Genomic DNA, 27195 nt, shown 5'->3' on the forward strand with positions numbered 1-27195 from the left:
GCAGCCCTTCGGACCCCATCATCAAGCCTCCTTCACCTTGACCGTGGATGTTGCTGTCCAACGCTCCTGTCACCCCATACGATAACGAAACGTCTCATCTCAACAGGCCACAAATCGTACAGCAGCCCGTCAAGAAGTCGAGGCGGCCACAGACCCGACGGTCTGTGTTCCAAAATTCCGAAATTCCGAATGTTGACCACACAAGACTATCATTTTGGCGACAACCAAAGACGGGGTATCGGCTCGTAACAAGAGAGAGAAGGGCGACAGGTTACATCTTCCATCCCACCTTTCGCTCAGAGGAATCCAGACTCGGCCAAGACTCTGCAGAACACAGTCGCGTTAGAACCAACTCGTCACAGCTCGAGAAACAAACAAGACAGAAGAATCCAAGAATTAGGAGAAAAGCAAGATGAAAGGAGGACGCAAGTTCAGCCTACCTGACAATCTTCTCGTCTTCGCGCTCCCGCGGCTCAATCTGCAGACTCTTGTCGTACATCTCGTGCACGTCGCCGGCAGCCTGCATGTTGCTCAGGATGTAGTCCTGCAGCTCCGGCACGGGCTGCAGCGAGTAGGCCACGTTCTGGTACTGCTGGATGTCGCGAATCACCTCGGCCGTCTTGGCCCGCTTGGCAAAGTTGATGAGGTTGGACTTCTTAATGACGGACGGGATGCCGTCCTCGATGAAAGTAAGGTCCGTCAGGTACACGCCTGAAAGGGGGGACCCAGTTAGTAAAGTTGAAAACAGACACTCCCGGTCACAAGGAAAGCTGGCCTACCGAAAAATGGAATGCACGGAGGGTTGGCGGCGTGCAAAGCTTCTCTGTACTCGCCAAAATTCTTTGTGCTGGCCATCAGTTTGCGCATGGTCTCCAGGGTGGCTTGAATGCGCTGTGGCACCTGATCCCATGTCCGCTTGAGGCGAGCAATGGGCGCGGTGCCCAGCGCCGAGATGATCGACGTCAACGTGGAAAAGTTGTTCAGGAGCCGGCATTTCTGCGTTGTGGTCAGCGAATGCCGTGGATAGACAGAAAACAAGCGACAATAGACGGTGCACCTACATCAGCGACTGCCACAAAGTGCTTGATGACAACCACGCGCTTCCGGACATCGGTCTGGGACAGAATCATCTCTGCTACCCAGTTGGTCATCTGGTTGGAGTGCAGAATGAGGGCCTTGACATTCGGCGCAGGTTCCGGCTCTCCATCCCCAACCTTCTTCTGCCACGTCTTGTTGAGGCACTCCGTCGACTTGATCTTGCCGTACAGCCGCGACTCGATGATGGTGAGTTGGCGAGCGAACTCGACGACATCAATGTCGAGAAACTTGAGCTTCTTCATGTTCTTAGGCATGATGGGTGGCGGGGCGTTCTGGTTGACCGTCTGGACCATGCGGCGTCCACCCAAGTCTTTACCGTTGAGCCGCTGTTCTATCTGTTTCACCAATTGATCCACGTTTATTGTTTCTGTCGCTTTCATTGTTTGGCTGGCAAAGTTGTGCATATCCCGGAGCAGCTGCTTTGTCTCCTCGTTGTGCTCTTCCATCCAATAGTTGTCGACCCAACTCCTGAGGATATTGACGACACGGATTCGAATCGGCTTCAGCTTCCTGTGTTGCCACGTTTCGTAATCCGCTTGTGACAACCCTTCGGGCGGCTGTATAGTGAATCTCTTGACCATCATCTCAAACAGTTCGCGTGCTGTCGTGAAGGACCGGTATGTAAGAAGGAACGTGTTGTTGAAGTTCATGTCGGCCTTGTCGTGGCGCGTCAGCTGCTCCACCAAGGCAACAAGAGATCCACCCCTGACAGCCGGAGGCGTGACCTTGAAGTCCCACAACAGTTCGTTCTCGTGGTCCAGTCGCAAGAACTCTTCCTCGACCTCGGCCGCTGGTGGCAATGGCGGTGGCACAGGTTCCGGATCCTCCCCGAAGAACCGCTTCATCTTTGACGGATCGCCCTTCCGGTAGTTAGCTGGCAGGGCCTCGCCTTCAGTGAAGGATTGCGACCCAATCGGCAATGACGGCCGCACCAGGCCGCGGGATTCTGTGCGCTGATGCGGACGTTCGTACGGCATTGTTTCCACCCTCCTGAGCTGCTCTCGCTGTACGACTTCCTGGCGCATATGGATCTCTTGGTGCTGCTGGAGAACCATAGAGACCTGCTCAGAGAGCAGTTGAAGGGAAAAGCCGATATGGGAAGAGTTGGTTTCGAGCGCGCGTGCACATTGCCGGACATACTCCAACCTCTCTTCCAGTGCCTGGCCCCTGACCTCAGACCACTCGTCAGCCAACGGCCCTGCGACGGCCTGGCAACCTAGGAGCAGATCCGAAATGTTGTCGTAAAGACTCTGCTTGTTGGTGCTGAAGTCGGTGAGCTGGGGCGTCTGGAAGCTGTTGCCGAGCAACGACAGGTCAATCGATTCGATAGTGGCGATCCAGGGCTTGAACATGTCCAGGACTTTGCCCCCAGCGGCGCACACGTTGTTACCAATCATCTCGTGCCTGTAAGGGGTGACCACCTTTTCGCTCGCCACGAGGTGTTTTTCCAGCTCGCGAATGCTAGACACCAGCATCCGCTTGAGCTCGTCCAACCTCTCCAAGAGCTTGCCGTCAAGGACAGCCGTGGGCTCCACCACGCCTTCTTCGTCGTCGAGGAAATTGGAGGCGATGGGATCGCGTGGACTCAGACCGTTGTTCTGCCAGCTGCCCCCAGTGCTCGACCCTATAGCAAAACCCGGGAATAACCGAGGAATTTCCTCGCCGCGCTGCTGCCTCGCAACCTCGACATAGCTGTAAACACCCAAGAGAACGCCGTCAGCCTCCTGCAGGCATTTTTGGACTGATTCTGCATTCGGCCAGTCGGCCGCCGCGATATGCGACGAGATGACGAGCTTGGAGAACTTGGACATCATGTCGCGGAAGTGAGGATAGAGCGCCTTGTTGGTGGAGATGATGGAAGGTTGGCCGGAATGGTTATCAGTCGTGCCCGAGCCAGCAGCGAGGAGAAGGCGTAGGTGATCCGAAATATCCTCAGCGCGTGCTACATATTCGGACCGGTTGCCAGTCTCAATGGCGTTGCGGTAGCGATCTACCGACTTCTTCATGCTGGAAACCAGGCGACTCCAAGTGAGAGGCGGAGTAAAGCCATCGTCGAAAAATGAGCGCGGAATCGCAGCCGTAGCGGGCATGTTGAACGTAGAGCTGGTAAATGAGGTTGCCGACGCGACCATGGGAGCGTGCAGGAGGTTACCGTTGGCAGACGTGTCCCCACGTGACCTCGTCCCGGGGGAATGGCCGTTCATCGAGTCCATCGAGGTGGCAGGGGAAATGCCGTCTTTGGCACTGGGTCGGCGGGCAGCTGAAGCTCGTGAGGCACGCATTAGCGCCTCGCCGTCCGGTTCCGACGCCGAGTTAACATCGGACTCGTCCTCATCCTCCCGGGTCAAGCCCCTGGCGATCATTTCGGGCGGTGGTCTCGTCCTGTCGGGGATGGTGATATTCATGCGGTCCCGAGGACCCGTTTCGGCGAGTGATGAGGGAGACTCGAGCGGCAGCTCCATGCTACTCTCGCCTGTCATGGTGTTGTAGTAGTAGAGCCTGCCATCCGCTGTGGCCTGCGGAATCCAAAAGTCGGACCTGGACCGGTCACGTTCAGCGCCATCAAGCGGGAGGCCCTCGCCGTCGTCGTGGTCAGACAAGTCGTCGTCGTCGTCGATCCCTTCTTCGTAGACATCTTGCTCATCGTTTTCGTCGTCCAAACGCTCCGTGTCGGCGCCCTCTTCCAGCTCCGGCAGCTCGTCCGGGCTCGTGATGATCTGGCAGTAGTTGCTCGGAAACCAGCCTCTGACGCCGTTGATCACGCCATCCCACCAACCGCTCTCCAGCCGAGTAATGACCTGAATAATATCCCCTTCGTGAAAGCTCAAACTCGTCCTGTCGTCAGCTTCATAGTCGTAGAGGGCGCGCACGTACAGGGCACCTGCCGGTGCCGTGCCGACGATGCCATTCATGACGGAGGTCGTGTCTGCCGTGAAGTATGGGACGTAAGAAGAAGTGTCGCGGCCGGCGCTGAACACGTCCAACGAGGTCGTGGAGTCGGCGGAATCACTGTGGTAGTGGCGGGCGGCTGAGCCCGCATACGAACCGGTCGACGTGTTCTGAGCCTGAAATGCCGACGCAGGCGTCTGCGTCATCAGCATGTTGAGGTAGTCGTCAAGACGGGCAGGGGCAGCATTGGCGAGTGGGCGACTCAACGACAGCCCTGCGACCCCTCAACGGCGTGTTGCTCGTTCTCAGATTCGCGATCGAACAGACGGGCGGACTCGCTCGAGACTATGGAGGGCGACAGACTTCTCTGATCTGATAGCCGACCACTTATGCGACGGCCGACAAATAGTGTAAAGTGATGCAGCGGATGTCGTTCCTGAGCGTGCGCCAAACAGTCTCGCAAGGAACGAAAAGAGGCGCGATGGGCGATCTGACTGGTCAGTGGGAGGGGGATGGTCTGCGCGTCAGGAGGTTGAAAGGGGGGAACAGGTTCAATTCGCCCAATTTCTGGACCGAAAAGGCGGGCGGGTCCGCTGGGAGGATCCGTGCTGCCTTCTCACTCCCCGCAGGTTCTAATCTCGCGGCAAATCAGAGGTTGCGATGCTTCTTCAAGTTAGAAGGTCGGCTGTTTTGACTAAGATCAACGTGCGCAAGTCCAGCAAGTTCTTGTCTGCAAGAGAAAACGCCGGCTTAGACTTGTGATAGATCCATGGAAAAGGGCGAGTTTGTCTGGGGTCCCTCCGTTGGCGACACCTTTCGTTGAGAGCGGGGTGGCCAGGGCAGGGTACGGTACCGCAGCGGGTAAGTCAATGGAAAACCCAGGGCAGACGGGGCCATCGAAGCGCATGCTCTGCTCATGAGACGCGATGTCTGATCTTTGCGATCCCCCTATCAGTCTCTTTGGCCGAAACGGAGATGAGACTGATGCAACTATCTACTCGAAGGGAATTTTTCACAAGGGTTTGGAGGGTAGAAGCCACTGCATCTGACGTTCGGTTCAGTTATTTGCAGTTGCAGCGATGCCTTGTGCGGTCCTACCCTCATGCGACCATTTGGTCTTGGCATGCCTCTATTTCCTCCGTATGGGTCAGTCCGGCCGTTCTTGTCAGGGCCGTGTAGAGTTTGGTACGACGATGTACAGTACACTACGTTACAGAACTGTTCGATTCAGATAAAGTCGTAACACACCACACCGACGAGATTCGCATCAAGTACATCCGTAAAAGCAAAGCGACGAGCGCTCCGATACACCATCGCTTGTAACGAGTCGCAGCCCACTTCAATCTTCGTCTCCGTGGAACTTCATTGACGAATTGGTTTCTGAGTATCTTAGGGGGTCATCCCACAGAGGACACCTTCCATCTTGGGGTAGAGAACTGAGCAAAAGGTCGAGATAACCTGATAACGACGGGAGGTCAGGTATCGGTTGCTCCGCATACACAGTATCGGCTTTGGCACTCAACTGCGCAGGTCGATGGTGTTGCTGCACTCACAGAAGCCGTGCTAGATGTCGCTCAACAACAAACCCAGGATCCTCAGCTAATAAGGCGCTCCATCATGGAGTGAGGTAGTCTCTAGATCTTCTCAAGGCGCCCTGGCCCTCTCGCCTATCAATCTTCGGGTTCACTATCAAGCCATCCTTCTCTAACCATCGTGACTGCTCCTAGTATCTGTACGCAGTGTCTCTCCTGTGTCATGGATCCCGGCAAGACAAGGCATTCAGGAAGCATTGGGGAACGCTGCCATCCGTCTGTTGGAATCCTTGGGCTCATTTGCATCCGTTATGCGAGGGATACCTGGCCGAGCACGCAATATCCAAGATCTCTGGGTCTTCGAGTCGATTCTCGTCCTACATACGTATCTCGCGCTAACAGAACCACGATGGACAGTGTTGCATTGTAGCACCATGGGTCCCCCGAGTCAGTGAATTCTCGTTTGTTATACCGCACCAGCCCATTGCCTACGAGCGGCTTCAGGGCGCCAGGGCTCTTGTTGTACAATACAAGAACACTCAGCATCTCATTGGTCCCAGATGCGACTTTGATGTTCTGGTTGCTCCTCTCGTTCACTTCTTCTCCTTCCTTTCTTTTGCCTCTTAACTGCCCTGCTCCTTCTTCTCTTCCTGTCTTCTTTACGCTGTTTGATCATGACCTTGTCAAGTGATGTTCTAACAAACATAACTTAAGATTGAACTGTCTTGACAACTACACATATACAGGGGGCTTGAGGCGAGTCTCACAGATAGTATTACATGATCGGATGTGGCTTTTGTATGCGCTGGCATAATCCGCAGTTTGTCTTCGAACAGGAAACTCCCAACATTCACTTAGTTTCATGTACTTTTATCTCGGCCACCATGGCCTACTGGTCCGCCCACCCGGGCGTCGCCCTGGTTACCATCGAGAAGCTCCTGAATTATAGCATCCTGACGCCGGAAACTGTCATCAACTGGGCCCTGGTGATGTTCACATGCCGTAAGCTCGTCTTCAGCTTGGCGAGCTCTTCCGTCACCCCCATTACCCCCCGAGACCTTGAACAGGTCAAGACGGTCATCAAAAAAGCAATCACACATGTGACATACCTAGCCATGGACATCGATGGGCATAAGCACCAACCCGAGTAATCTCAATTTTCGTCTCGTTCCCTACACGGCATGGTTTTCAGAGTCATGTTGCTCCTGGACTGGACAGCACGGATCTGAGCAAGATGACATCCTCCGGAGTATGCCTGCCATTTTCGGTGACGAGCGACAAAGGAATGTCAAGGATGTCGTCTGTTATGACCACCGCGAATATCAAGATGGATAGAAACATGACAGCATGTGTAAAGTGACGACATATGAGGTTGAGTGGTCAGGCAAGCCATTGCTTCAACACAGTTCCACTGGCCGACAGGAAACGCCGCCAACCACGGAAGTGTTGCGTGGGTGTTGTCAAGGCGCACCATCAACATCCTTGATGTCCCAGTTCAGCACGTGGTCATGGAGGATCCAGAAGGGGACGTTGTCATGACCTCGTCCACCCCGCTGAGAGAGCAAACGATTAATCCTTTGACCGGGTATGAGATGTGGCGGATGGGTTGCGTCCTAGGACACTGACCACGGCGGACGTTGAAGGGATAGCGCCTCTCCTCTCTCGTGCCGTTAGCCATCATCGTACCTTGTTGAGACAACGACCTGAGAGTAAGTGTCGAAAACAAGCCGTAAAACCTCCACGAAATAGCGTCAACCTCGTGCCTAACACGTCTCGTGACGGGCCGCGCCCGCCATCGGGCTGGATAGTTCGGCCCTCCGCTGTCGACACCAAGAGCGGTGGTACGTATACGATACACCATCGGCCGCAACACGTGTCCCCCTGACGAGAGCTAGGGAGTTTCGGGCCCCGGCCGTGAACTGCGGCGTCCGGGCAGCCGGAACGGACGGAGAATGAGGCTCCACCGCCGTATAGGAGAGCATTGCCCGGATCGCTTGCATCCACCCGGCCCTTGGCATCCGCCCGCTTGAGAGGAGACCGATGGTCCTCCTGATGAACACGGGATCTTTCCGCTCTTTTCTGTCAAAGGTGCGGTGAAGCCATGACCCCGGCGACGCGGCGACTTGCTTCTTACCCCTGAGCGGTCGAAGTTGATAGGTCAGAAACTGGTGCCAGACTCATCCAAACTTCACGGCTTCCCAGCGACAGCTGTTTCAGAGAGGCCGCTGTTGCGTTTAATGATTGATGACAATGACACAACTCACTTCTCATGCGAAGCGGACTCGCCGTCAACAAGCACTATGAAGAATGGACACGCTTGGCGAGAAAAGTAGATGTGGCCAATTTCCGAACCCTCGGCCTCGGGCCATGTGCTGAGGCCCGGATGTAATCCGGATGGAGACAAGGTCCCACTTCCAAGGCTTCATGCGGAATGCTGAAACAGTGGAAGAGAGCACACCGAGAAGGAGAAGCAAACCGGCGCCATCAGCGCGAGGGAAGGCGATGACCAGGAAAGACGACGAGTCGACAGAAGAGTGTCGCGATATTCAACAACGGGGAACGGCGCCCCATGATAAGAAAGCCGCAGTGACAAAATGTTGTGGCCGACGGCGATCAACAATGGTTTGGGCGATGAGCCTCGATCGAAACCTCGATGGTCGCTACCGGCCTGTTGCCGAGCGCGCCGAGCAACATGGGTGGCTCGCGCCGCTTTCCTTTTTCCAGAAACCTTCCACTCTCAGCCCGTCAAATTCCGAAATCCAGCCGCCATTTGATCCCAGAGTGGTCGTAAAAGATTTGTGCGTGCGACTGTGGTTGTGCCCCGATCATACCTATATCTGGTTAGGTAGAATCACCGAGTCTCAAAATGAGAGCTCCAGCCTTCCGTATCCGTGGTCCTACTTCCGCAAACGCAGGGGGAATTGGCCCGAGAGCTTCGTTGGGGCTGATGAGATCCCGGAACGGTGCAGGTTTGCTTGTTGGCACCCGAAAACCCGTCGTGGAGAAAAGCAATGTTCAATGTCCCAACGCTGAAAAAGGAGGGGCAGTCAGCAAGTAGTTCGAGCGCGAGGCGGTGTTGGTTCCCTCAAACCCTCCTCAGCTGTCGGACGGTGCCCTCATCAATCCTCCCTCCATCACGAGAACCGCACCATTTGCAGCAGAATGCAGCGGCGCGCTCGCACCGACTGGCTGCGGGCCGGCCGTTCTCTGTCAAAAATATCGAAACAGGAAGCAGCTCCCGTCTCCAAATGCACCCGGCTGCAACTCTCGTGCAGGTGGGGAGGTGGGGTGCTTATCGAATGGAAGGTTCCTTGGTCTGGAGGGGTTGCATTCCCGACGCCGGGAACCTAGGAAACCGGCTTCAACTTCCGCCCCGGATTAGCGCAATTTGCTGGCTGGCTGACGACCACCGTGCGCGCAATTTCAGGGGAAAGAAAAACTCTGTTCATCCAAACAAGAGGATACGGACGCAGGCCGCCCGTGGCGTCCAGACCTGCCAGAGGTTCGGCCTCCAGTTTTGTTTGCTTATTCACCTGGAAGTTTTCGCCTCCAACTGATGCCCTCAGCTGTGATGGATGAGGCGGGTGGATGGGACGTCGTGGTTCTCTGTGGGCTCCTAGGCCAAGCCGCCAAGACATCAAGCCTGACCGGTGGGTTGTGGAGCACAGCTGCCACCGCGCTGTTGGAACCGATGAATCTCCCATCATGATCAGGCAAGCAATGGTCTGATGACAGGCTGATGAGGGGAGGTGGAGGGGCTAGGAAACTCTCGCCTCAAAGCTCTCTGAATGATGCGATTGACCCCGCCGACTGTTTCATAACTAGTCTTCATTGTGTGGTTTGTTGTGCAAAGGAAGAATCCACGACCGAAAGAGCTTGCCTCGCGGGTTGAGACGTGGTCACGGGACACTTCCACGTTGTCGATGTGGCATTTTCGATGTCCACGACGGCCAGTAATAAGCTATTGGCTGTGAATGCTTGCTGCCGCAGCCCTGCTCAAGTATTTGCAGCATTGCAGTCTTCACCCGTGGGGCCTTCTGTTATTTATGCACTGCTCTGCCAAAATCGGGCTGATGAGCACCGGCAACAGCAGCTCTTGAGAAGAGTGGATTCTCCTCTGACTCCGTTCGTTTGCTTCGCGAAGCCCCGCGATCGCGGGATGACAACGCAATGCTGCTCAGACCCACTCCGTCCCAAGGATCTGAAGCTCTTGCAGCTCTGAACTCCACTGCTCTTTCGAAGCCAAAGCAGTCGCCATGTGGCTGTCAATGACTGCTGTCAGACGGTTTTTGTTCAGCCAAATTCTTCAGGACGGGGAGAGACACCTTATCAGTGCGGCAGAGGGTCTGATTATCTGCATTACCGCGAAGATCTCTGAGGTTGAGGGGCAATGGAGACGCATTCTCTGGAAAAAGAAGCAAACACGGGTGCCGTATCAAATGGGGACGTGGGCAATTTCCGGCTCCAGCTGCCAAACGCGAGCCCGGAAACTCCGTTCTCCAACGCGTTAGGCTTGAAAGTAAATGTGATGAGCATGACACTCAAGCCTCGTGACATTCTTAAGATGGAGACCTCCGGTGCTAACTTCAGTCCCTGCCCCGCGTTCTCCCCTTTCCACCCCACCTCATTTGGAACAGTCGAATTCCGGCCACCAAGGTACTTCTTCCGTGACAGCTGCGCGACTCGCTACTAGGTAGCCTTTCTGCTTGATAGAAGAGGCGCAGAAACTAAGCTACAACACACACCAAAAACCCTCACCGCTCTGTTGAACCGCCGCTGTTAAGGGGAAGCCGGGGCAGACAAACGGTCATCCTTGGGAGACAAGTATTCGTTCGACTGGTTGTCGATTCCCAACCACTCGGTGGGTCCACAGGCTACTCGTTCCCGGCTTCACTGGGGACCGCGAGCCGCTAGACTGATTCGGGACAAAGCAAAATTGTGCCCACCTTTCACACGCAGCTCGCTGGTCGTTGTGCCCGCACCCCCACTTGCATTGGCCAGCTTCCTTTCTCCCCTCCGCGAACCTCCGCAGCCATTTCCCCCCTCTTGTCCCCCCTTCGTCAGCCATTTCGAAAACCCCTCCCGCTTTTCACCTTGCATTCTCGCATCATTCCCGGCCGACCACCACTCGCGCCTGCACATCAAGTCTTGCTCTCTGCAGCAAGACGACATCACCGATCGACTTGGCGAAGGCCATTTATTCAAACCCCACGTCGACATCTATTTCCCATGATCATATCACCAATGAGCAGCTACACGACTCAGAGTCCCGAAGACACACTTTAAATCCCACGGGAGCGCGCGAGCGAGCGAGGAAGGAGTCAGGCGATTTCAACTATCGTTCTGTGAGGAGGGTCCAACACACCACCTTGGAGTGCCGTTGTTATCGTCGTCGTCGCCGTCAATCCACACTGCAGCCGACCGGTTTTCCCGTCCCCAGCTGCAAAGGCCGACGATCGTCACCATAATGCCTGGCGCAAGCGTGGCCGTCATGGCTCCATCGGCAGCATCAACACCGGCTACCCGCAAGACCTCACTCGCCCCGGAGAGAAAGTACAAGTGCCAGTTCTGCAATCGTGCCTTCAGCCGGAGCGAGCACAGGAGCAGACATGAGCGATCTCGTATGTTGATTTTCTCCTACTCACAGTCTTGATCGTATCCTGCTCCTCGGCTACCTAGATAATGTTAACATGCGGGTACAGATACCAAAGAGCGCCCGTTCAAGTGCCTAAAGTGCCGTAGCACCTTCGTGCGACGCGATCTCCTCCTCCGTCATGACCGCACTGTCCATGCTAAAGATGGTGGCGTGCCCCTCCACAGCGACGGCAAGCGTCGCGGCGGACCCAAGACTGCCAGGCCTGTCAGCGGGCCTTCCAAGTCTGCCATCGCGCTTGATACTTCTGCTCTGGAGCAGATCGAAGCCAGCAGCGAGGGTATTTTTGACGTGGAGACTGCTGCTATGCTGGTTGCTGACCTGCAGCAAAAAGCGAACGCAGCGGCTCGAGCCGGTGGCAGTCATTACCAAGGCAGCTCGGCCATGTCCTTCACGCACAGCGAGTCGACGATGGAGCCCTCGGTCACCTACCCCAACGGCGCAATCGGCTTGCCGCAGTGGGAAGGCCTCATGGCCCAAGAACATAAGCCACACTCCATCGCCTCGGCTGCATCGGCGTCGTTTGAGCCACTGAACTCCAGCCAGCTGTCTACTCACGCCGGCCATCGTGCCAACAGCATGGCCCCTGGCCTGCAAGCCCTCGTCAATTCGCTTCCCGCTTCGGCCGCAGGCACGCCGAACCCTCAGTCGCCTTTCCTGCCGCAGCCTACCCAGAGCTCGGTCGACGCGTCTCACCCGGCGGCGGGGTTTAAGCTCCCCCAAGTCAACAGCGATGAAGAACGGAACATGATATTGGACAATATCCGCCACACTGATAGCGAGCACGCCATCCCGGAAGGCTTCCGCGTCCCTAGCCTGCCATCTCTGAACCGCTATCTGGCGACCTACTTTGGCCTCTTCCACCACCACCTGCCATTCCTGCACCCGGCCTCTTTTGAGCCAACCCAGGTGTCGCCTCCTTTGCTCCTGGCTGTCCTCTCGATTGGCGCTCTGTACGCGTTCGACCAAGAGCACGCCTATATGCTCCACATCGGCTCCAAGGTGCTGGTCAACCAGTTCCTGCAGAATAAGGAAAATTTCAGCTCACGGAAGTGCCCGCTTTGGACAATGCAGAGCTCACTGCTCAACATGATCTTTGCCAGCTGGAGTGGTGATCCGAAGGGCCTTGAATGGGCGTGCTCCATCAAGAGCCTGCTTGCCAACATGGTTGCTGGAAATCGCTACGAACTAAAGCTCCGCCAAGAAGCCCGTGAAGGTCGACCGCCGACTCGGGCCGAGTGGGTCGAAGACGAAGGTTGCCGTCGTACATACTACGCCGTCTACATATTCTTCGGTTTGCTGACGCTCACATACAACCACACGCCGGCCATCAGCTTCAACGAGTTCGAGGATCTCCAGCTGCCATCCACGGAGGCCCTGTGGAATCTCAAGGTGTCCGAGGACGGTTGGCAAGATCACCTCAGGATCTCTCCTAGCGTCACGTTCATGGACGCTCACGATAACCTCTTCCAAGGGGAGACACTCAAGTACAGCGCGTTTGCTACTCGCGTCATGATCAACGCGCTCTTCCTCGAGGTCTGGTATCACAAGCGCAGCCCGGAGGCTCTGCAAGACGTGGTTACCGAGTACAAGCTGCGGCTCGCGCTCGAGACGTGGGAGAAGTCTCTCGATCTCTGCGAGCCCGAGGCTTTCTCGGTGCCATTGAGCGCGCCTCACAAGGGCCATCCGCTGATTTTCAATGCTAAGGCTATGTTCCGCAATGCACGCGCTCGGCTCGAGGTGGACTTGAAGACGGTTCAGGAGGCGCTGCGGTACCACGACTCGTATGAGGTCGCGGCGGCCATGTCCAACGCGAGAGATCGCGTCAAGCGCTCGAGCGAGATGATCAAGGTCATTCAGGAGTGCTACAACTGCATCGAAACGGCGGTTGTCCAGGGTGTCCGTTGGGTGGCCCGCACCTCGCCGACGAATTGGAGCATTGAGCACCCCCTGTGCGGCATGGATCTCATGATCGTCCTCAGCCTCTGGCTCTACCGTCTGGAACATGACGAGGAGCCCGCGACGGCAGAGGAGACGGTCATGTACAACCGTATCCGTCAGCTGTTTGACAAGGATCTCGACGAAACTTATGTTGATCACTTGAGCTCCGTCGTAGCCCGTCTCTGGGGTTCCATGCTTGATGAGGTGGTTGTTTGGGGGTAAGCTTGTTTCCTCCCTGCCAGTTCCGACCTAGAGTATATTTGCTAACAACCTGGCACAGAATCACCCGGCTGATGGGAGAGTCCTTCCGGCTCCACTCGCAGGCCTTGATCGGCTATGTGGATGATATTGCTGCATCCTCAAGCGTCTCGACGCCGTCCATGACGTCTCAAGGCGCGGACGAGGACAGCGTGTATTAGTTTGATGACGTTGACGATTTGCTGTCTGCTGGGTTTGGGTGGGGTTTCCTAGGGCATATACCTCTCTGCGCTTATTTCTTCTTTGCCTTTTCCTACCTCTTTTTCCATTATTCCCTTGTGGGTTGTGTCTTTCGTTGGTCGGGTTCTGGCGCGGATGGGGTTGTTGGGGTTACATCACCGTCTACGGGGATTGCGTTCTTCCTCTGGGTGACTGCTGCATTTATCGTTTTTCATGGGCTCGGCAAATGGGGGCAGGTTTGGTACGGTTTCGCATTCACAGTGGTCCAGTGGGAGGACCACCGCTCCCGCAAACCCTAATATCTGCACTGTTGGCTGGTCCATGTGGAGGGCTTCAAATTTTCTTCGTTCTTCGTGTTTCATTAAAACCGCTTACTGACTTTTTAATCCTTCTCCTTCACAGCTTCTCGTCTTTTTCTGGTCTTCTGTTCTTCGCTTCGTCTCGGATACCTTGTTCGATATACTGTTTGCTGTTCTTTCCTTGAGTCTTTTGCCTCATTTTGCGATTTTTTCTCTCGTGTGTTTTCTTTGCCCCATCTGTTCTACTTCCTGTACTAGATACGGGCGGGATCTAGGAAGGAGGTACTCGGGCGGATGGATGGGCGGCTGGGACGTTGGTGGGCGGGAGGGTTTCCTCTTAGTAGTCGTTTGTTCTTGAAACTCTACTTATCCTGGTACAGCGATAGCAGTGCAGAGCTCGTTCAGCACACAAGATTGACAATCAGTTTTTTATCTCTCCTTCGCGGTCGGTTATCGTTGGTCTCTTTAATTGGGTTGATTCGGTTGACAGGTAGAGAGATATTTACAGCGACCAGCCCTTATCAAATGCGCATCTCCACTATTCACGTCGATCCCGTAGTCTGTCTGTCTGGTTGAGAATATGCGGCCCTCTCGTCCTCCCTGCCAGTCAGGTATGTAACACGGTACCCTGACGCCCTGTGTTCTTGAACTTGTTGTGGTGGACATGGGAATTGAATACTAAGTGCCCTCACGAGCTGACCGACTGACAGTGGCTGGTCTATTGGTGCAATGTGCCGTTGGTTCTTGCCACTAAACACGGGTTCCTGCATGTTCCCCTTTCTGGCTGTGTTCTGCTGTTCGAGCTCTTCGGGCGCCTGCCTTTCTGTCGCACCAAATGAAGGTGCTTCGAGTCCGGGCCCGGTCTGGTCGCATGATCTGCCTTGAAAGACTTGCTTCCATCCGGTCCTTGCTAAGCAGGTATGTCGTCTTGCCGAGCTGGGACTTGTTGCAAGACAGGCGTCCGTTGAGTTGGGAATGTTTCCCGGTACAGAAGTCTTGGTATGTGTTACCTGCCAAAGGGTTGTCGTCTCGGAATTACCTTGAGGTTCTTGTGGTCGGTCGGTCTTGTCGCCCTTCTTGGACTGGGTCGGATGTCGGTTGCTTGCTCTCTCTCACTCACAGCTTCGTGTGACGGCTGCGTTCTCCAGGCCCTGCGTAACGTGAACCACCTTTCTTGAAGCAGGGGAGCCTCCACTGCCAGGCGGAGGGAAAGCGTGTTCACGTTTGCTTCGTTTTCCGCTTCTGAGAAGGCTCAGAGCTCGAAGGGAGTCAGAAAGGGATTCTGCCATGGGCCATGGACTCATCTCCGTAGCCATGTCTGCGCCGTTCCAACAATTTCTGAGGCTGCTGCTACTGCTCTCTAATAAACCCGCTACTATTTCCTCCCGCCCAATCTTCCGCACTACTACCGCTCTCCCGCGACTGCTTCTCCTCGTCGTCCTCCTCCTCGTCTCCTGGTCCCAGCTGGCCCTCGCAGACTGCGAATGCGGCTATCTCTCCACCATCAACGGCACCACCGCCTCCACCTCCAACGATGGCAGCAACAATAATAATAACGGCCAGTATGCCGCCCTCTTCACCGAACTGCTCGAAACGGACTTCACCAGCGTCCACAGCGACGACGACGACGACGACCTCTTCCACAACACCGACGACTGGGCGCGTCAGGCGTTCAACCTAACCCGGGAGCGGGCGAGGGGCGACTACGGCGAGATGTTTGCCGCCGAGAACGTGCGTGTACGCGGCCGTAGCAGCAGCAGTGGAGGGCCGCCACCGTCGCCGGCTGAGGCTGAGACTCAGCAGCTCGAGCTGGTGGTCGGCAGCGAGCTCGTCGACGGCATGGTGCCTGTTGCCGAGCTGGATACGCAGCGGTTGGACCTCCTGTGGGGCACGTTCCGGGCGTCGATGAAGATGTCGCGGGTGGAGGGGACTTGCGCGGCCTTCTTCTGGGTAACTTGCCTCTCTCTGCTGCCGTCTCTTGAAGTGTCTCCCGTGTTGTTAGGGATGCTGATAAGTTTCTGTGTCTGGGTAAACCGGAATAGTACTTCAACGACACGCAGGAGATTGACATGGAGTTCCTGTCCAAAGACTTCAACGCCGCCAACCGCAGCTACCCGGTCAACCTCGTGCTGCAGTCACGCGACGCCGCCCTGGCCGGGTACGACGCATCCAAGACGGGCAACTTCGTCAAGGCGTACCTGCCGTTCGACCCGACAGCGGACTTCCACGAGTACCGCATCGACTACCTGCCCGGCCGCGTCTTCTTCTACGCCGACGGCGCCGTCTTAGCCGAGATGGACGGGCCCGCGGTGCCATCGTCGCCGGGCCACTTGATCCTGCAGCACTGGAGCAACGGGAACCGATACTGGTCCGGCGGGCCCCCGACCCAAGACGCGGCGCTGGCGGTCCGATACGTGAAGGCCTACTTCAACTCGTCCCTGACACAGCGACATCGCGATTGGGAGGCGCGGTGCCGCGACCCGACGGCGCCCAAGGCGGTGTGCAGGATACCGGATGTGACGCCCGACGACTCGAGCGCTGCGGGCTGGTTCTTCATGGATCAAAAGAATATGACGAACAACCAGACGGTATCGGAGGAGCAGAGCCTGTGCTCGACGCTGAAGGGGCCGTGGTGGTCGAGCGTGGCATGGCTTTCAATCGTTGGCGCGTGGGCGCTCATGCTATGACCATGCCGTTATATTTTTGTATCAAGCAGCTGCAGTGCGGTGGAGAGGAATCAAGTGTCTGTTTAAGCACCAACGACTGCGCTATATAATGCAATATTCCTTGCTGGTTACCATCAGGGTTACATCCGGCCTCTCCAGACACCTCGACACTGGAGTCATGTTAAAATGTGAAGACGCACTAAGTTGGTATTTCGCCAATACGCTGTCATCATCCAGTCTGGCTACCAATGGAAAGAGCAAACTATAGCAGCAGCAGCAGCAGTAGCAGAGCAACGGACCCCTGGAATCTTCCCATCGCTCCGCCAGAAAAATGACAGAGAACGAGGGGTTATCGCGGCGGGTATGAACAGATTTTGAATACACATAAGTTGAACAACGACAGCCACGCTCATCAGCCATGACGAAGATCAGAAGGGACTGCCATAACCCCCGTGGCGAAGTGCTGGAGCATAGAACACCTCGTCATCATTCGAAGTACGGGCCCATCGTTCCACATCACCCCGGCTTCAACAACTTGCGTCCTCAGCGCTCAAAAGCATTCTCCACTACCACATGAGTGCCGTGCATCCTTGGTGCGTCCCGTATCCACGACTCAGAAAAGCAAGCAATCTCCAGCCTGATTTTCCATGCTCACTTCCTCCCCCTGGTAGCTCTCCCACCCGCCTTTGCCGGCGGTGCAGCTTTCTCGGCAGCTTTCTCGGCACCCTTGGCTGTAGCGGGCTTCGCCTTGGGTGCAGCCTTGCTCTTGGCAGCAGCACGCTTTGCCTTCCGTGCCGGGGCGGCGGACGCACTAGCTTTCGCCTTCCGTGTGTTGCGAGACGGCGGAGGCGGTGGCGAAGCCTCCGACTCTTCCTCGTCCTCCTGATTCTCGTCCTCATCCTCATCCGCCTTCTCCTCGTTTTGTTCTTCCTCTTCCTCGCCCTTGTTGGTATTTGCGTCCTCCATCTCGATGTCCCCTTCCTCCGGCTTAGACAGCTCACTGCCAGACTTGTCGTCCTCCTCCTTCTCCTCCCTTGCTGGCGCGGCCTTCGCCTTGGACTTTGATGCCGCCTTTGTCGTGCTCGCTTTCTTCTTCTCACTGGGAGTGACAGCCTTCTCCTGCACCACCGCCGCTTCTTCTTCTTGCTCGCTCTTCTCTCCAGCCTCAGCCTCAGCCTCGTCCTCCGTCCCAGACCGCGCCTCCTGCTTATCCTCCCCGCCGTCATTCTCGCCCTCATCCTCGCTCCCCGAGCCAGACCCATCACCGTTCTCATACGTCCACTCAGCCACCCCATCAAGCATCTCCTCATCGTCGTCTTCCGAGTCGCGCTCCATGTACGACCGGTTCGCATTCCTCGATCGGCCGCTGCGCCGGCGCTCGGCGTTTGAAATCTCCCTCTCGGTTTCGGGTTTCTTCGCCTTGGTCTTCTTTGGTTTGGGTGTGCTACCGGCCTTTTTCGGTGCCGCGCTCTTGGCGGACTTGGCTTCCTTGGGTGTTGCGGATGCCTTGGACTGGACGCGGGCTTTCTTGGAGGGCTGGTGGGACTCGCCGCGGTCGTCTACAGATTTACGCTTCTAATAAGACAAACTGGATTAGTCCGCGTCTCCATACAAAAGTGGAAGAAGGGAGGTAGGTAGGTGTCGCACCTTCTTGCGATCCATGGCCCGTAGAAGCTCGTCGAGCTTCTCGTCGATGCCATCGGGCACGAGCTGCTTCTCGGCTATGGCCTGCGCCTCGTCGTGGGACTTGAGCGCCGTATACAAGCCGACGGGCAGCCCCACCCTGCCCGGATAGGCGTTGAACACCCAGTTCTTCTTCTCCTGCCAATTCCGGATGACGGCTTGTGCCAAGTCGCTCAGCACCTGGTGGTTGTTGCTGCCCGCATCCAGCGCGTCCTGCGTCTGCTTGACTCGCTCTGCGTACTTGTAGATCAGGCCGAGGTTGGATTCGGTTGCCACCAGGCTGACGTAGAAAAGCATGTACCGGGCGTGGTCGACCAGCTCGTCCAGCTCGGCGCTGTAGTCGGGATGGTGGGCGAGGAGGGACAACAGGCGGGGCATGACGGCCTCGAGCACGGGCTGCTTGTGGTCCTGGAAGTGGCGCGCCCGCGATCGGATCCAGGTCTCGGTCCGCTGCTTGAAGTCGGCGCTTGGCTCAAACGCCATCAGGAACACGATGGTGTAGAACCGGGATCGCAGCTTGTTATCCGCCAGGTACTTCTGCAGCTTCTTGATAAATCCATGGCGGACCTCTTGAATGGCATCCTGGGTTGTGAGCGAGACGGCGTTGAAGTCATCGGCAGAGAGCATCTCGTCAAAATGCTTCTGTGTGCACAGCTTCAGGAGCAGCTGTGCCGCAAGCAGCCTTAGCCGTGCCCGGTGGTGCTTTGGCGTTTTCTTCGTTTTCGAGAGCTCTCCCTTGGATCGTACAAGCTTCATGAACAGTTTCCAGACCGGCTTCGCTTTCTCTTTGGCCTCGTCAACGTCCTCGGTGCTCCTCAATCGGTTAGCGAGGGTCTTGAGGGCCAAGCATTTGGCTTGACACTCCTCATCCAGGTCGGCGTCGTCAACCCAATCCGGATCCTTGCTGCTTGCCTCTGTCCGGACCTCAAGCAGAACCTCTTGGACTGCCATGCTCAATATCTTCTCCTCGTCCTCAAGCGTGACTTTTGGCGCGAGAAGTTCCAGTTGGCTCACTGTGGCCAGCCTGTTGAGGAAGTGCTTGGCGCCGTACGACCAGTCTTTTAGTGTCCGCTGCAGGAGGTCGGTTGCGCTGACCAGGCTCTTCTCGTCCTTCTTGGCGAGCATGATGTTCACCGCATACTTGGCAGCCCGGGCGGGTTGGCCGTAGAGTGCGTAGTTGATCATGGTCCGCACAAACTCCTTATCCGCCGGTACGTCCTTGGGGTACTTTTGGGCGTAGGTCGAGCAGGCCTTCAACGTCTCCACAATTGCCGGGTCGTTCTCGCGGGTCTGTGTCGGAGCCTGATCCACAAGGTCCTTGCAAAGCTGCCCAATGTGTGTCTTGAACAGGTCCGGATTCCGCTGCGATATCTCGTTCAGTATCTCGTGGGCCGCGGCCCCCATGTTGTCCTTGTCTGACCTGGAGTATTCCATGATGGTAGCGAGGTGGCTGCGGTTGAACATTAGACAGCCGGACCGGTAGAGAAGAGGTAACAATGTATCGCGGATCGCAGGGTCCTTGCTGGTCTGAATGCGCTTCATCAGCTCCTTGAGTGCCTTGTGGACCGTCTTAAAATCATGTTCCTGGCCAATGACGAATTTGATCAGGTTGTAACTGCGGCGGTCGTTGAGCTTGGCGAACCGATAGAGCTCCTGCTCTGACTTGGTTCCGTCGGGGAAAAATTGTGAGATGTATCGCGTTGTTTTGGTGAGGTTAGCAAGCTTTTTGGGGCCATCGTCGTCCGTGACGCCTCCGTTGAACTGGTCACACTGCTTAATGTAGGTCTCAAGTACGTGTGCGAACTGGGGCCGCCTGGCTTGCATGGCAAAGAAGGCCTTTTTCCCCGTAGCATCGAGAGAGCGGACAAGGAGGAGTATCCTCTCCGCTCGTATCGCATCTGGGTCGAAATTTGCTGCTCCGGCGGCTTGAGAGCTCCCATTGGAGGCAGCGCTTTTTGAGGCCTTCTTCGGTAATGGCGGATAAGCAAGGGGTACGAGACATTCGTAAATGACACGATCCAACAAGACGTTGAGCTCAAGGTCGTTAGCGTAGAACGAGTTGTATATGCGGCTGGGGACAGCTCCGAGAGCAGCTGTGACTGCTTCGTGGCCGGCGAGCAGCTCCCCGGTGGCAACGCCCCAGAGCTTTCCCAACAGTGACATGGCGGCCACTCTCACCGCTGGCTTTTTGTCGCGGCAGCGATCGGCCAGAGTGGATAAGACTGATCCCTCCTTGCCGACGCCTCCACTGGGCCCGAGCTTGAGGATTACGTCCCGAAAGCTGAAGCATTCGACGGCTTTGACGGCCGCCAGTCTGACCTTCTCGTCGCTATCCGAGAGCTTCTCGCCAATGCCCTGAATCAGTGCGGTCTCGTCTTCACGCCCGAGCCCGATACCGCCGGCCGATGTCGAGAGGATGTAGCCGACCGCCGTTGTCCAAGCAGCGCGAATAGCGGCTGCCTTATCATTCCTCCTGCTGAGAAAGTTGTGGAAGGTCGTGTGGTGTGTTTGAGAGAAGGAGAGTGCCGAGAGCGGCGTGGTCAAGATGTTGGCTGCCGGCGCCTCGGTCTTGTCTTCATCATCCAACCTTAGCGGTGGATAAGCGGCTGGGTCCAGTGTCGGAGGAGGGGGTGGGCCGGCCGCTCCGATTCCCGAGATCATGTCACCTAGCGTCTCCGTCGCAAGTTGGCGCAGATGGACATTGTCGGCAGAAAGCTCGGCATCGACTTGGGGGACAACGTTCTGAAGAATTTGGGGCGCGGCCTTCCAGATCTCCCGGATGAGCGTGTGCGCTTTCCGCAACTCTCTCAGATCCGACTCGGTCGGGCCGGAAGGGCCTTCGTCATCCTCGGCGTCGCCGTCCCTGTGGCCGGAGGTTCCGGCAAAGTTCGTCGCGTCGACAATAACGTCACTGAAGTATTGACTGACGAAGCGGGCCATCTTATCGGGGAACACCTGGCACAGGTGCTTCACGATCTGGTAGGCCTCGGGTTCCTCCTTGGCCAGAAGCGTCGCCTGCTTGTCGTCAATCGGTGCGTGGTTGTGCTTCTCCCTGCCACTCCCGGGCGCCGCGGCTCGCAGAAACTGGGCCATCATGACGTCCACAACCTTTGCGGGCAGGCTAGTAGCGTCCTCAACGAGTACGCTCAGCAACTCCTGCATGCTATATTCGACATCCTTGGCGACTTGTTCCCCTGAAGCCGACTTTGACCCCGAGACACCGTCGAAGATGGTAGAGAAGAGGTGGAGCAGGAGGCTTTCGCTCCCGTCGACATCGAGCAGCAGGACAATGCTCTTAATCTCGGCCAAAGAGCGCAGGGCATATTTGTGCTGGTTGTTGTAAGAATTCGAGGGATCAAAAAGGGACGGTATGATGGAGGTGACGGTGAGGTTGAAGAAGTCCTAGACGTCGTTTTCAGTCAGTCATGCCAAGCCGGATGTTATGCGCTGGTGAGGGAAGCCGGACCTTCAATTGGGACGGGGTGAAGGGCGCATCGGGAGCGCAGAGCCTGAGGATATCCACTACGCAGCAAGCTGTGTAGGCGCGCACTCCCTTATCTTTGTGGTTGAGTAGCTGGTTCGACGCAACGTCTTTGGCGACCTTGACGAGCGAACCCGCATCGGTGGCTTCCTGGTCCATCTCGGCCAGTTCCCCGGTCAGACGATCGAGCCTTTTGAGAAGTGTATCGATCGGGATCGGCTTTCCAGGGCGCCATGTCAGGGGCTCGTTGAACTGCAGCTTGACGGTTCCCTCCTCTGGCTCCTGCTCCTCCGCCTCGGCGGCGGAGCTCCTGCGAGGCGCCATGGTGCGCGCGACGATGGTCAATTGCGTCGCAGAACAGATATCCCGATACAGCGGCAAAGGTCGAATCGGGATTGGTTTCGGGTCGGCCGTCGAGCAGACAGGGAGTGCGGGAATGGAGGTGGGAGTGGGCTGCCGGCAGCGCGTGTCTGCGACCTCAACGAACAATTGACGCGCTTCGCAGAATTGCTGGGGGACCAACAGTGGCACGTCGGATCTTTCGACCAAGTGCGCTATTTCAGAGCCCGCACTAAGGTGCCCGTATCGCGGTGTTGGGCCGAGCAGTATATTAAGAGAGTAGAATGTTGGATATCATCGGTCTGTCCATGATAATTATCGGTGGAGAACGTTGAGTGGTACGCGCCTTCGGATCGCGTAGCTTTTGGGAGCTTCGATGAGTGGGTCCTGGTGTGGCGCAAATCCTGGGTCACAGTATGTCCGTAATTAGCCCCCAAAGGCGGAGCTGCCTGGGCAACCAAAGTCCTGTCTCTCACACTTCAACCTCAAGGCAATCGTTTTCCATTCCACTTTCCCACAAAAAGAATACAAGCCTAACAATCAGGAATCAGGGAACAAAGGAAAATCCGTACTAATTCTCCATGGACTTGAACCTAGTCTAGTTGAGAGAATAGCTGGAATCCCCTTTCTCAGATGGAGAGGGCTGCCGCGATGCCAAGACTCAGGGGTACTGTTTACTTACCGGTTTGTGTTGCCAGTTTTCAGAACCAAGCTCGGCACTAGGGCGTTGATCTGCTGACGACGCTGGTATGACTTTGCCATGGTACTCTTTGGCAATGGAAACGCACGTCATCCCATCGTATCTTGTTGCAGTATGGGCAGACCAGGTGTCTTGTTCCAATCGAGAGGTTCTGGCAGCGCCTTCGCTGGACTGTTACCGTTCCATCTCCCGGGAGAGACAGACGGTGGTCTCTTCTTCGCTGTGTAAAGTGCTTAGGCCGAGTAAGTAATGCATAGGCACTTTGATTAACGGCCCCTAGTGTTTTGGTTCTAGGCTATCGTCAGCTTTTCCATCGTCAAGACGAGTTGCTTGAAGGACGCTTATGGAGAGACGAGAGCAACTGTTGGCTCCTATGCCATCCTCAACACCCGGGCTTTCCCACAACCGAAAAAATCTCTTCAGGTTTGGCATAACTGGTAGTAAGGCTGAATTAAAGGAGGAAACCGGCTGGGTTAACGGAAGAGAATCCTGCTTGATCAGATCCGGCATCTCATGTATGGTATCGGGCGGATTCCTATAAACGAACTATGTAAGGCCCGGAGCTCTCCTGTGAAGGGGAACCAGTACTGCTCTCTGAAAAGCCCTCTGACTTCTGAAGAGGTATATAGGCGGCCACATTGGTCTCTGATCCGGTTTGCCTGGCAGCGAAATTCCGGGAAGAACCGTCATTCCGTCCCAAGTTTGAATCATTTGGTTACAGATTTCCGGGGGTTTTCACTTGCGTTTTGGACGAGAATGAGCAGACTCAAAGCTGTTGAATCAGTCTCGTCTCGGCGCCTCTGTAAATTCTCGGCCAGCAGTCTTTCTTCCTCTTCCCTGCTCTCACCACCACAACAACCCTCACGATTGTTCTGTTTGTGTTCGCACCACTGGTCACTAACTCGTCAACCCCGCACGCAACCATCATTTCTGTTTAGTTGAGACTATCTCGGCATCCCAGATTGGGTATTGGAGTAAGTGGTGTTTGTTCTGCACTTTTTCTTGTCAGTTGTCGCGCGTGAGAAAATCCGCAGACGCGGCAGTTGCTCAGCTTGACGTTAAGGCCAAGATCTCACCACCACAAATTCGGTTTTGACCGATCCATCACCCTGTCTCTGCGTGTTGAGTCAATCCACCTTGTTAACCTTTCACGGGTTTCTGTCTTTTATTTTGGTGATGGCATCTGGCCCATCTTCTTCCCTCCCCTTACCTCAGCAGTTTTTCTCACCCATGCCCAAAGAACCACCAGCCCCGCAATCGACATCGCTAACAAGGAAGCGCTGCAATAGCCTTTGATAATACGTCAAGATGAAGACCACCGGCCTTGTCGCCTTTGTAACCCTGGCCCCGGTGGCCCGTAAGTTCTCCGATATTGTGTGCTCTGCTCAGCGCTGACATTGGCTTAGTTGACTCCATCGGTGCCCTTGCGCAGAATACCGAGGGTCCCTGGGCTAGCGGCATTACTCGCGGTGTTGTCCATGCTGTGGAGGTCGACTCTACTGTCTCTGCCGACTCTGCCTGCACGATATCTGATTCCACCTATCCCACCCCCTCTGCTGTTTCCATCACGGCGACTGTGAACGGCTTCGCTGTCACTGCCACTAATAGTGTGTCAGTCACTCCGATCTCTTTTGAAATCAGGTTAGTATCACATTGAAAGATCAATTTGACTGAAGCAAACTGTTAACTTGTTTCCAGCAAGAGCGACTCGTCCTGCGCGGCTCGCGAGACCGTGACTGTGACCGTCACTACCCAGGCCAGCGTCGATGCCGCGACCGGCACAGCGAACGCCGGTGGTGCGCCTCCCCGGTCGGGCTCTAGCAGCACCAGCGACAGCACTGTGATCACGACCGTCACGTCGACTTCGACCATGACGTCGACCGGTACCAAGGCTCAGACTCCGACCGAGGACGAGACGACGACCCTCTCCTCGACAGTGACCACCACAGCCACCACCACAACCACTGTCAACTCCTCCACCTCGTCTTCCACCACCCTCATGCACACCTGGGGCACCGGCGGCGTGGGCACGATCGGCACGGCCTCGTTCACCATGCACTCCTCGGCCAACGGCAGCTGCACCTACAGCCTGCCGACGGTGTCGCCCAGCCACCCGCTGACGACCATCGTCAGCAGCTCTGCCTCTGCCGGCGGCCGCGGCCAGGGTGGTGGTGGCAAGGGCAACCAGCGCGGTGTCAAGGGCGGCTTCTACTGCGTCGTCATGGCCGTTGCCTGCGGTTTCTCGCTCATGGTCTAAGAGCCAGCATAGAGGATATGGGAAGTACCTGATTGAGGTTGGTGCGATTGTTATGCCTTTTTGTCTTTGGGGATGGTAAGGTCGATAAGGGCAAAGAAGGACTCAGTATGGGATAGCCTACCTGAATGGTTGCAGGTGGCTTTGATGATCGGTCGGATAGTCTAATTCTGACCCAATAAACTCGTTTCCATACTGCTGTAAGGCCTTTGGTGAACTGTGTTGTGACTGAACCAATTCACGCGTCAGTTTCTCCCAAGCAACTCCTTGATGCCCACGTGGATAACACACTGTACCCTCCCATACCCAGCCTTACCCTTTGAACAAAAGCCAACCCCATTCCCAAGAAGGTTCAACTACTCGAACAAGACCCTAACGTGGTTACCAATAACGCCATGGCTCCAAATCTAGGCCCTGAAGCATTGCTCTGAAACGACCTCCTCAACCCCCCCCCGAAAACCGTTAATGCTCCCTCTGCTGCTGCTGCTGCCTCATCTTCCACCCATCCTTGATCCCCTTGGCCGCCGCCATCAGTTCGCCCTCACCCACCGCATCCTTGATACTTTCTAGAACACTACTCACAGTACTGATATGATTGGCTTCGGTCTTGTCGTCCCGGAATCGGTACAGCCGCCACCGCTTCTCCTCGTCCAGGCTGCACTCGATGACGCGGTCCTGCAGCGGGTCCCCCCAGCTCTTGAGCGTCTCCCACTCGTCCTCGGTCAGGTGCAGCGGCTCCTTGAACTCCTCGTACAAGGGCCGCCCGCCACCGCTGCCCGTAAAGACCAACAACTTAGCATCGGGCACGCTCTCGTAGTCGATAAACGGCTCCGTCACGCCGTCGGCGCGCTCGAGCTCGTTGGGCTCAACGAGGGGGAAGTTTAGCTTCAGCCGAAAATCGACCGTGTTCTCGTGCGGCGCCTTCCACTTGAGGATGTGGGGGTCCGTGCCGAACTGATATGGGCTCGTCCGACAAGTAAAGATGAGCCCGTCGTTCTGATGCTTCAAACTCGGCAGCACCTCGCGGAACATCATCTCGATGCCGTACGAGAACTGCATCTCCTTCATTTCCACCTTAAAGGCCTGATAGGGCAGCTCCTCGGGAAAGGCGGCAAACAGGTTCTTGTACGGCTTCATGACGTGCTCCTTGAAGTAGCCCAGCCGCTTGTCGAGCGGCTTGGCCAGCAGGTCGGCCTTCCCGTCGAGGGCGAGCAGGTCGAACACGAGGAACTTGGGCTCCTTGTCGCCGTTGGGCAGCGCGTCCATGACCAGCTCGCCGTCGATGAGCGTGCCCGTGTGAAAGGCGGCGCGGTCGTGCGCGAGCGGGAAGTGCAGGTTGCGCTGGTGCAACCACCAGTAGTCGTTCTTGCGGTCGACCAGATAGTGGGTTTCGCGGCCGTTCTCGTCCGTGGTGAGGTAGAGGAGGTAGCGGATACCGTCGGATTTCTCGCAGACGTAGTAGCTGTATATGGAGAACAGCACCAAGCAGTCAGCCTGACTGGGTGGAAATGCGCCAGGAATCGTGGGAACAAACGTACTCCTCCCTTCGCAGCTCTTCCAGATGTCTCCTGGCAAACGAGACAGGCTGCGCTCCGGGAAAGCTGTGCGAGTTGCGCCCGAGCAGGTTGGACACCTCGGCGCGCAGCTCTCTAAGCAGCTCGCCTTGGGCCTTTACGCCCGGGTTCGCAATGTCACGGAGGGGATGCGCGTCCTCCTCCATCTTGGATGGGTGCTTCGGCAGTTAGATGATATGGGCCAGGCGGATTCCTCCGAGGCGGGAGATAAAGCAGGCTTTGAGTAGCGACCGCGACTCGACTTCTTACATTCCACAGCTGCTTTTCTTTCCGCGCATGGTTGGGTGGACTTTCTTGAGTACAATGTGGACAGAGCGACTGTGTTGCTTGGTGTCCCGAGAGTTTGTGGGCTTATCTTATCGTGACTGCTAAACCGACTATGCCCTTATTAGGCTCGTCTTCCCGAGTATTCGGTTCTTACTTTGCTCGGTTATTTTTGGTTAAAATTCCGTATGTTCATATCTTTTCCAGCTTCTTAAAACTCACAAGATGACAGGTCGAGCCAACATAAAATAGTTGACATATTCAACTATTATTTTCCCTTCATTTTCTCATCTTTTGGCCCAGGGTCACTTCGGGAGTGTAGAATACATTCAACATGCGGCCTCCCTTGATGTTCCGCCGCGGATTTGCAACGCGTTCTTCCCT

General features: G+C 56.1%; 10 protein-coding genes across 10 annotated transcripts; 6 read left to right on the forward strand and 4 right to left on the reverse strand.

Annotated features, from left to right (window-relative positions):
• Positions 1-342: 342 nt before the first annotated feature.
• On the reverse strand, positions 343-4302 carry N657DRAFT_452277 (ras GEF). Its single transcript, XM_062787451.1, has 3 exons — positions 1062-4302; positions 780-996; positions 343-711 (listed from the first exon to the last, which is right to left on the reverse strand). The coding sequence occupies exons 1-3, from the start codon at positions 4197-4199 to the stop codon at positions 437-439; spliced, it is 3630 nt and encodes a 1209-aa protein (XP_062647001.1). The 5' UTR covers positions 4200-4302; the 3' UTR covers positions 343-436.
• A 1654-nt stretch (positions 4303-5956) lies between these two features.
• On the reverse strand, positions 5957-6415 carry N657DRAFT_645980 (uncharacterized protein). Its single transcript, XM_062793038.1, has one exon. The coding sequence runs from the start codon at positions 6223-6225 to the stop codon at positions 6067-6069; it is 159 nt and encodes a 52-aa protein (XP_062647003.1). The 5' UTR covers positions 6226-6415; the 3' UTR covers positions 5957-6066.
• N657DRAFT_690868 (uncharacterized protein) lies at positions 5957-6670 on the forward strand (the record flags this gene model as incomplete). Its single annotated transcript, XM_062797070.1, has 2 exons — positions 5957-6521; positions 6633-6670. Exons 1-2 carry the CDS (start codon positions 6299-6301, stop codon positions 6668-6670), a joined length of 261 nt encoding a protein of 86 aa, XP_062647002.1. The 5' UTR covers positions 5957-6298.
• Positions 6671-8386: 1716 nt separating this feature from the next.
• Positions 8387-9266, forward strand: N657DRAFT_452877 (uncharacterized protein). Its single transcript, XM_062787455.1, has one exon. The coding sequence runs from the start codon at positions 8531-8533 to the stop codon at positions 9074-9076; it is 546 nt and encodes a 181-aa protein (XP_062647004.1). The 5' UTR covers positions 8387-8530; the 3' UTR covers positions 9077-9266.
• On the forward strand, positions 9267-9825 carry N657DRAFT_452843 (uncharacterized protein). The gene has a single exon (XM_062787454.1). The coding sequence runs from the start codon at positions 9457-9459 to the stop codon at positions 9739-9741; it is 285 nt and encodes a 94-aa protein (XP_062647005.1). The 5' UTR covers positions 9267-9456; the 3' UTR covers positions 9742-9825.
• A 1161-nt stretch (positions 9826-10986) lies between these two features.
• On the forward strand, positions 10987-13532 carry N657DRAFT_574561 (uncharacterized protein; the record flags this gene model as incomplete). The annotated part of the gene is made up of 3 exons (XM_062789035.1): positions 10987-11140; positions 11222-13331; positions 13394-13532. 3 exons carry the CDS (start codon positions 10987-10989, stop codon positions 13530-13532), a joined length of 2403 nt encoding a protein of 800 aa, XP_062647006.1.
• A 2332-nt stretch (positions 13533-15864) lies between these two features.
• On the forward strand, positions 15865-16592 carry N657DRAFT_645986 (glycoside hydrolase family 16 protein). The gene has a single exon (XM_062793039.1). The coding sequence runs from the start codon at positions 15920-15922 to the stop codon at positions 16535-16537; it is 618 nt and encodes a 205-aa protein (XP_062647007.1). The 5' UTR covers positions 15865-15919; the 3' UTR covers positions 16538-16592.
• A 117-nt stretch (positions 16593-16709) lies between these two features.
• Positions 16710-22332, reverse strand: N657DRAFT_619934 (ARM repeat-containing protein). Its single transcript, XM_062790577.1, has 3 exons — positions 21666-22332; positions 18164-21601; positions 16710-18091 (listed from the first exon to the last, which is right to left on the reverse strand). Exons 1-3 carry the CDS (start codon positions 22002-22004, stop codon positions 17168-17170), a joined length of 4701 nt encoding a protein of 1566 aa, XP_062647008.1. The 5' UTR covers positions 22005-22332; the 3' UTR covers positions 16710-17167.
• Positions 22333-24356: 2024 nt separating this feature from the next.
• N657DRAFT_453205 (uncharacterized protein) lies at positions 24357-25101 on the forward strand. The gene is made up of 2 exons (XM_062787457.1): positions 24357-24360; positions 24418-25101. Exon 2 carries the CDS (start codon positions 24590-24592, stop codon positions 24974-24976), a length of 387 nt encoding a protein of 128 aa, XP_062647009.1. The 5' UTR covers positions 24357-24360; positions 24418-24589; the 3' UTR covers positions 24977-25101.
• Positions 25039-26861, reverse strand: N657DRAFT_664287 (mRNA capping enzyme, alpha subunit). Its single transcript, XM_062795229.1, has 2 exons — positions 26512-26861; positions 25039-26435 (listed from the first exon to the last, which is right to left on the reverse strand). Exons 1-2 carry the CDS (start codon positions 26691-26693, stop codon positions 25436-25438), a joined length of 1182 nt encoding a protein of 393 aa, XP_062647010.1. The 5' UTR covers positions 26694-26861; the 3' UTR covers positions 25039-25435.
• Positions 26862-27195: the final 334 nt, after the last annotated feature.

Source organism: Parathielavia appendiculata (genome assembly GCF_033297405.1).
Source record: "Parathielavia appendiculata strain CBS 731.68 unplaced genomic scaffold N657scaffold_7, whole genome shotgun sequence".
Lineage (NCBI taxonomy): Eukaryota > Fungi > Ascomycota > Sordariomycetes > Sordariales > Chaetomiaceae > Parathielavia > Parathielavia appendiculata.

What these genes read in the sequence shown, in the direction of transcription:
- N657DRAFT_664287 (XM_062795229.1), bottom strand. Translation starts at nt 26,693, where the DNA reads ATGGAGGAGGACGCGCATCCCCTCCGTGACATTGCGAACCCGGGCGTA. An exon ending in GAAGAGCTGCGAAGGGAGGA is followed by an intron (nt 26,436 to 26,511) that starts GTACGTTTGTTC and finishes CTCCATATACAG; the next exon opens with CTACTACGTCTGCGAGAAAT.
- N657DRAFT_452843 (XM_062787454.1), top strand. Translation starts at nt 9,457, where the DNA reads ATGTCCACGACGGCCAGTAATAAGCTATTGGCTGTGAATGCTTGCTGC.
- N657DRAFT_452877 (XM_062787455.1), top strand. Translation starts at nt 8,531, where the DNA reads ATGTTCAATGTCCCAACGCTGAAAAAGGAGGGGCAGTCAGCAAGTAGT.
- N657DRAFT_452277 (XM_062787451.1), bottom strand. Translation starts at nt 4,199, where the DNA reads ATGCTGATGACGCAGACGCCTGCGTCGGCATTTCAGGCTCAGAACACG. An exon ending in ACTTTGTGGCAGTCGCTGAT is followed by an intron (nt 997 to 1,061) that starts GTAGGTGCACCG and finishes ACCACAACGCAG; the next exon opens with AAATGCCGGCTCCTGAACAA. An exon ending in TCCGTGCATTCCATTTTTCG is followed by an intron (nt 712 to 779) that starts GTAGGCCAGCTT and finishes CCCCCCTTTCAG; the next exon opens with GCGTGTACCTGACGGACCTT.
- N657DRAFT_453205 (XM_062787457.1), top strand. Translation starts at nt 24,590, where the DNA reads ATGACGTCGACCGGTACCAAGGCTCAGACTCCGACCGAGGACGAGACG.
- N657DRAFT_645986 (XM_062793039.1), top strand. Translation starts at nt 15,920, where the DNA reads ATGGAGTTCCTGTCCAAAGACTTCAACGCCGCCAACCGCAGCTACCCG.
- N657DRAFT_645980 (XM_062793038.1), bottom strand. Translation starts at nt 6,225, where the DNA reads ATGTTTGTTAGAACATCACTTGACAAGGTCATGATCAAACAGCGTAAA.
- N657DRAFT_619934 (XM_062790577.1), bottom strand. Translation starts at nt 22,004, where the DNA reads ATGGCGCCTCGCAGGAGCTCCGCCGCCGAGGCGGAGGAGCAGGAGCCA. An exon ending in TCACCCCGTCCCAATTGAAG is followed by an intron (nt 21,602 to 21,665) that starts GTCCGGCTTCCC and finishes AACGACGTCTAG; the next exon opens with GACTTCTTCAACCTCACCGT. An exon ending in GGGCCATGGATCGCAAGAAG is followed by an intron (nt 18,092 to 18,163) that starts GTGCGACACCTA and finishes TTGTCTTATTAG; the next exon opens with AAGCGTAAATCTGTAGACGA.